This window comes from Marmota marmota, unplaced genomic scaffold (genome assembly GCF_001458135.2).
Source record: "Marmota marmota marmota unplaced genomic scaffold, marMar, whole genome shotgun sequence".
NCBI lineage: Eukaryota > Metazoa > Chordata > Mammalia > Rodentia > Sciuridae > Marmota > Marmota marmota.
Genome location: NW_025999998.1, coordinates 7,221,733 through 7,229,466, shown reverse-complemented (window position 1 = coordinate 7,229,466; position 7,734 = coordinate 7,221,733). Strand labels below are relative to the sequence as shown.

At 42.0% G+C, this 7,734-nt stretch overlaps 1 protein-coding gene across 8 annotated transcripts in view; it reads right to left on the bottom strand.

Moving 5' to 3' along the window:
* Positions 1 to 1,386: 1,386 nt before the first annotated feature.
* Glis3 (GLIS family zinc finger 3) overlaps positions 1,387 to 7,734 on the bottom strand; it is a 432,619-nt gene continuing 426,271 nt past the window's right edge. For all 8 annotated transcript variants that reach the window (XM_048806835.1, XM_048806840.1, XM_048806842.1 and 5 more), the window contains 2 exons: positions 6,649 to 6,831; positions 1,387 to 5,783 (listed from right to left, as the gene is read on the bottom strand). In XM_048806835.1, coding sequence (XP_048662792.1) covers positions 5,647 to 5,783; positions 6,649 to 6,831 — 320 coding nt within the window. In that variant the 3' untranslated portion in view covers positions 1,387 to 5,646. The remainder of the gene's footprint in view (positions 5,784 to 6,648; positions 6,832 to 7,734) is intronic.

Below are 7,734 nucleotides of genomic sequence, written 5' to 3'. Positions count from 1 at the left end.
GCTTTTTTTTTTTTTTTTTGCTTCTGTGACTAAAAGATCCGACCAGCACAATTGTAGAGGAGGAAAAATTTATTTAAGGGATCATGGTTTCAGAGGTCTCCATCCATAGATAGTGGACTCCATCCCTCAGGGCTCAAGATGAGGCTGAACATCATGGAGGAAGAGTGTGGCAAAGGGAAACAGCTCACATGTCGATCATGCTTGCATGTGGATCATGCAGACAGCAGAGAGAGCAACTCCACTCACCAGGTAAAAATATATACCCCATAGCCACGCCCCCAATGAACCACTTCATCCAGCCACACCCCACTTGCCTCCAGTTACCACTCAGTTAACCCCATCAGGGATTAATTCACTGATTAGGTTAAGGCTATAACCAAAACATTTCTTCTCCTCTCTCACATTGTCTCACTCATGAGCTTTTGGGAGACCCACATCTAAACCGTAACACTCTAGTTTGTGAGGCTAAAACTCTTGAGTTATTTTGTGTGGCTATAATCCTGTCATTTCTTTTGCCACACAGCTTTCACCATGTCACTCAGGCAGGGTTCACTGGTTCATTTTATTCTTGGTGGACAGATGGGTCATTTCCAGTTTAGGGCTGCTATGAAGCTATCACTATGAACATCTTGTATCTGAGCAGTTTGACTTTGCAGTTTCTCAAGAAGAGTGGAATTGTTGGGTCATTGGATAGACATTTCTTCAACTCTCCTATTTAATGCTGAACTGTTCTCCAACAGGTTGGACCAAATCACTCCCACCAGCCAATGTAATTTTAGAAGTATAGGAGCTCTTTGCATCTTCTCAGTCAGAGCCTTTTCTACCTACAAATCCTGAACCACAAGGTGTCTGTTCACTCATCCCGAGGAGCCTGACAGGGTGGGCACATGAGACCCTTGTCTCTTATGTTTTTTCCTTTTCCTTAAAATCATTATCAAGTCTTAAAAATGTATTGAGAAATTCAGCTAAGAATGCTCCAGATGGGCTTTGAGATTCCTATGCTTGGCTAACAGGCCATCCAGGTGGGAGACTATCTTGACCCCTCCCATCCACTCAATGGATGGACCCAGAGGAAGGATAGGATGGGGACACCAGGAAATGGGTCACTGCCCCTTTCTGATCTCCCAAGGAATCAGAGGATTGAAAAGTCAGGGAATCATCTCCTGAGAAGCCCCTGCTTGTGTCTTGCTGTGTAGGGTTTTAGGAAAATGGGGCTACAATTCCCCTCCTCTCACCTCCAGCATGCTGAAACCCGCACTCCGAGTACCAAGCACTAGAGGCATTTCTGAAGCATGATGTAGCGCTACATTGAAAAGGCACAAATAAACCCCAAACCCTAGCACACATTTATCCAGTTTGTGAAGCGGATTAATAGAATAACCAATAAAACATGTATAAAAGCTTTAATTAAATCTGATGAAATAAAACTTCATGTTTTATTTATGGACACTCCCAACATGTAAAGGATTCGGGGAGACATTCATTTTTACTGCCATTTCGTCCTCATATCTATAATTAAATCCAGGCTGCAGCTCTGGCCCAAAGCAATGCGGCATTTTAAAGCTGGCCTTGGACCCTTCCCCCTCCCATCTGCTTTTAATTATAATTACCATCCCAATACATAGGAGGCTGATGGCAAAACAAAACAAAATAATAAAATAAACAAACAAACAACAGCCTCACTGCCATTGTGTTTCAAAGCAATATGCCAAAGGAGATCTCAGGCAGGAGGGCGTATTCTCTATTTCCAGTTTTATTCTGTACCAAGTGCACAATCCCTTCATTTCACTTTTGACATATAAAAAGGACTTCATGAAACAAGACAAAATAACTTATGATTATATGAAACATAACTGTGACAAATCACAAAACTATACATATTAATAGAAAAAAAGTGTACCTAATTCTTTAAAAGATTTATGACAATAAGCACCAGATGTGCCTCAAGAGTAAAATCGGCCCCATATCCAGTATGATATACGCAGTTCACTTCTCTACGTGAGTGTATATAACTATGTACAAGAGCTGTGTGATTTATGGAAAACAGATTTCCACTTTTTCCCCCCAAAGTGCTTTATGTCAGCAACATTACACAGGATGCTTTGCTGTCTATACAAAATAAATCTCTTATTTTTTACACTCACCATTTCTCCAATGAGTTTGGTTTTTCTTTTTTGCTTTATCCATAGCAAAAAAAAAAAAAAAAAGAAGAAGAAGAAGAAGAAGAAGAAGAAGAAGAAGAAAAAGAAGAAGAAGAAGAAGAAGGTAACTGCAGAAATTCCACACCACCAAAAAAAGTGCCATTAAGAAATGCTGCTATAAAATGATGTGGTCAAAACAGTCAAATAAAATACCAAATAATTACACTGAACATTTACAGTCACTATTCCCAATACTTTGTGGCAACTGGAAAAGTCCAGGTTCTCTGAGGGGAGAGTTGAACAGTTATCCTTGTTCAGAACTGGTATCAGTGTACTTGTGTACTTGACAGCTGCTAATTCAAAAACAATGGAACAAAACCAACACTCCATTATCAGTGGATCTATGCTGTGACCTACTGAAGACTTCTCTTCCATGTTAAAATCACCTATGTAATTTGGGGAAGACATGGGCAAAGGGAGAGACCTGACAAGCCCATTAAATATTTAAATAATCTTTAAATGCTGATCAGAGGCTAAATTACAAGCTACATTTTGATGCAGTCCCTTTAGGGAATCAAGATAATGCAGCAAATGAAATAGAGGTCTCTAAGTGTACTGATTTTTTTTTTAATTTTTCAGTGTAATAGGATAATTGGCCAAAGGGGCTGTGTGTGTTTTCACAAGCACCGCTTTTGTTGTTGTTGTTTGTTTGTTAGTTTGTTCTTAAAGGGGAATGACAATCTCTGGATGCTTATGAAAATGGCTACATACGGAGACTTAAAAAGGCCAGTAAATGGAAGGAAATGATTTTCTGAAGTTCTACTTTCACTGATACAAAATTCTGGTGAAAGTACATAAAAATCTTCTGCAGTGTGAAAGGAAGCAAGGGACAAATTTTAAGTCAGAGAAATTCTGGAGTCTAAGGACAGCTTGTGTAGTCTGAAGGAACCTGAATGTGTCATGTCCTAGGCCCTGATTGCCAACCTGCAGTCATCAAGAAACTCTGAGGAGCCATACTGGGCCCTGCTCCTTGCATGTTCTCTCTGACAGCACATATCTCTCTTAGGGGCCAGGCCTTGAAATCCTTCTGAGAAAGGAGGAGCTACAGGTGCTGCTGCCACCTGGCCATTCTTTGGATCCCCCCAAACCCAGCTTAGACAAGGAAGAATCAGGGTCACTGTGATAGACCACCATGAGACCAGAGCCTGGTTCACAGCATCTCCTCTCAACCAAAGAGGTATATGACATCCCTGATCTCTGAGGTTCAGCATCATGCTTTGTCCTTTCCCCTTTCTACTTGAAATTAATTAAACCACAAAGCAGGGCTGACAGCATCAACTGCAATAACAACCATCCATGCCTTAACATCATTTTTCTCCTCATCACACAAATAAAATACATTTTGAGTTACTTGTAAAAGCTTCAGTATTTAAGAACAGCTAGATGGTCTCTCTAAAGATAGCAGAGTCTTCCCTTCTTTCCAGAGTGTGACAGAGGACAAATGAGGGATACTAGTGACCGAGCCAATGTTAGCATGCATGTTTCCTTGCTTAGGCCAAGTAACACAACCCACCAAGTTTGTAGCAGGGTGGGATTTTACATGCAGCCTGAGAACTCACTTATCAAGGAAGCTTGATGTGCATCCTTTTGGAAAGTACAGCAGATATTTTTATAAAGTGGATAATTTACATCTTTTGCAGACTTGGACACCTGCATGATAGCTCTCCTTAGAACACAGCTCACTAGCAGGAGAAACTAGATCAACCGTGTTGAAAAAATGGAATCCACACTTGGTTCTTTATTCCCCTCATTCCACCATGAGTTGGAATGAATACTGGGATCAGGTAGAACATTTCTGATTTTGGAACCAGAATGGAGGGACATGTCTATCAGGATACAAACTGTCACAGGATCCCAAGTCTGACAATGAGCTATTTAATTGTCTTGTTGAAGCCTGCAATTATCTCAGTTGGATAAATAGCATTATTTCACTTTTGTTCAGAAATTTTTTTTTAAAGACAGAAAAAGAAATTTGAAATGTGAATGTACCACAATATTGTAATGGACTGAATCTTTGGGGTATGGCCAAGTTTTACAGCCTATGCCCTAGGACACAGTATCTTTTAAATACCTTTGTAAAGGTGTCACTGAAAATTACTTCCTATTTAGGCTTGATATAAAACTGTCAATTGCACTGTGAAAAATTCCAAGCCTTTAAACTAGAGTTCTGAAAAAGGGTTCCCTTCTCAGCCCACCTTTTGTGAACCATTTCCTCTACTTCTCCAAGAGTTGATAGGATAAGGCAGGTGGTGGGCATTTCTTCAAAAAGAGAGAGGGAACAAGTACAGAGGAGACAGAAGTGGACTCCCTGAAGGAGCTGAGCAGAGGCTATGCAAATAAAATGGATATCAGGCCTCCCTGGTTTGGTTTTCCAAGAGGACCCTGGCTGTGATGCTGTGCATCCTGTTCTCCTGTTTTCTGGCACATCTCAGGCAGAACACCAGAGTGCAGGCAATGGGGGATCAATCAAATGACCTTTTCCACTGAATGTTTTCAAGTCAATGAGCAGTCAGCCCAGAAGGGTTTCTGCTATAGCACTGGGAGCAGGTAGGTGTATGCATGCGTGTGTGTGTGTGTGTGTGTGTGTGTGTGTGTGTGTGAGAGAGAGAGAGAGAGAGAGAGAGAGAGAGAGAGAGCGCGAGCGAGAGAGCGCCTACCCTGTTTCCCTCAGGTAGCCTTGTGCTAACTGTAAAACTAATATTCCTGGGATGGGGCCAGGTAGAGCCATACTGTGGCAAAATAAGTGTAACTGGGTGATTGAATTAATAATGATTTCTATCCAAAGAACAAACCTTTAAATTTTTTCTTTTTAAAGAAGATGTAAGTAACAAGTCTTTAAAATCCAAGAACAAAGTAGAAAGCTGACATATAAAAACTTATTTTGTCATTGGAGAAATACTGAGAAGCAACCGGTTAGCATGAGAATATCTAAGAGAAGAGGGAAACCCAGGGAGTTGCCATGTGTTAAGACCATACTGTGCTTTGGAAATGGATTTCCCTCCTTGTGCCCCAGCAGCCACGAGGGAGAACACTGGGTGAGACAGCTCGATATGCCCCTGCTAATGGGCTGTCCTTCCCTCTTTGGAGTTTTCAGCAAGGGTTACCCCCAAACTACTTTTTCATATGCATATCATTTCATTGGTGTCCTTTGAGGGCTGACATCCAGGAAGTAACAGGTATCCAGTAGAGTGAGACTCTAAATTCCCTTTCAGAAGACAGTCCTGCTGGCCACCTGGTCCAGCAAACCCGGAGAGAAAAAGGAGCAACTGCAAATATTCTTGTAAAGCCAGCTCTGACCATCCAGTCCTGCCTTCCAAAGACAGTGACCCTACAGGTCCCACTGATTTGGTTGACATCCTTCTTCGTGCACTCTGTAAGAGTATGAGAACAAAAGGTGGCAAGCAACCAAAAGGTTCTGTATGTGCAGCAGAGACCAGGGATGCTTCTAGCCTTCAGTATAGACAGAGGAGAGCTGGCTAGGACAACGGTCCACAGCACTGATCTGCAAGAACGTGTTGTCTTCAGGCCCATTGCGAAGAGACTCCCCAAAAAGGCTTGAGGAAGCTGAAGGCAAATCATACACTGGAAGAGAAAGAAGGCAAGAGGTCAGTAATGCCAGCCATGCTACACAGGCCAGTTGTGCAGTACAATAATATAGTTCCCTGCATGCTGGCTGGAGGCCGATGAGGCCACAATGCTAGCCTGGTGTAAGCCCTTCAGCAGGTCCCTGTCCTTAGGAACTTAGTAGGGGAAGAAGGACTTGAAGGCTGCTGGCTAAAACATGACTCAGCACAAAACATAATACAGGTTAAGTTGAAGAAAAATGTTCCAGGGAAGGATGAGGGTGGACTCAAAAAGGAGGCAACAATGAAGTTGAGACATCAAATAGAATGGGGTTCTCACAGATGGAGACATAAGGAAGAATATTCCAGAAGGAAGAAATGGAACAAAGATGGAGGGAGGTGTATGAGGGATCAGAGGGGGCAAGCAAATATCAGGAGAAGAGTGTGTAGGAAAGATATGTGTGGGTAGGTCTGGAGAATGGATGGGCCTAAGCCACTGGGGCTCAAATGTCATACTTGAAAGAAGAGTTTGTTCTCTATGCCAGTTGAAACTATTTAAGGTACTTGAGCAAGAGGGGGTTGTACTTTGTCCCTAATTTTTGGAACACAGTGCTCAAGGTAGTTTGGAAAGCAGAACTATAGAGATGGAGAAGTGACTGGGAATTGTATGTCCATTGCCACAGTCTGGGAGAGATGATGGCAACTGAAACGGAGCGTGGGTGAGGCTGAGATGGGATGGAGATGGGAGCCCTTTCAGGGGTACCCCAGCGAGGATATGAGGTTCTCAGGTGCTGGTCAAGGCTGGTCCAGTCCGGTCACAGGAAACCCATCTGGTCTTTTCTGCCAGTTGGCCCGAGTTTCTAAGTCAGAGATACCCAACACACCTGCAATGCCTGAGTGAGTCGAGAAGGCTCTGTGGAAAACATCAAAGCCAGCCTGGCCCATGGACGTGGGGACCAGGCAGTCCTCAAAGGAAGGCACCACACTGCAGGAGCTGCCAGGCGGCACAGTTCTCTGGGAGTCGGGGTAATGCGGGGGGCAGAAGGTCTGCAGCTGTCCATAAAATCCTGAAATGCAAGCAAGGCACTGAGTTACTCCAGGGCACAAGATCATTCCATCCCAGCCAGAACCTCACTCAGCCTGGGTTCATATAAATAAATGCCTTTACCTCTTGGGGCCATTTGTAAAATCTTCCACACAAGCTTCTGGAACATAATTTTGGCTGAAGCTCTTTGACTGCAGAGGGATTTCAAAATGTGTAGGCTTACACAATTTTAGTTTGTACTTTAGTATCCAAAGCAGAAGGGCTTCTTACCTACCATCAATTCTTCAAGAATCCTGGATACCTAAAGCCTTACCTCCAGGGAATATTCCCACCCCAGGTCTTCCCATCTGGTTTTGAATGCATCTTTGTTAATGTCCTTTATCCTATGTTTTATTTTGTTTTTCACATTTCGCAAAATCCTACAGAAAGCTCTTAAGAAGGCTCCCCTAACACACAAACAACAACAAAAACAACAAAATAGATCTATTTATCCATCTACCTGTCTTTCCAATGGATAAGATTCATATTTATATCTTCCTAGTTATTTTAAATAGGTACATAGGACTCCATGGTTGGATATACTATACTTCACAATTATTATTGTTGATCTTTGTAGTAAGCTGGAAAACTGAAAGTGATTACATAATAAAAAATATGAGGAAAGACTTCTTAATACTTGAGAATTACCATCAATCTATTGATGATCCTACTTCATCTATCCTCTTCAATTTTTTCTTCCCCCCTCAATAAAAATTTTTCTTGGTTCCCTAAGTGGTCCTAGTCTGTGGCTCTCCAAAATCTTCCATAATTCCTTACCTTTTTCTTCTTTCTCTTTGCTTCATGATACATTTGAATCAAGAGATTATTTTCTTGTAGTGTAATGTGCTTTTAAAAATATAATAATGCAATTTTAATTCTACACTTT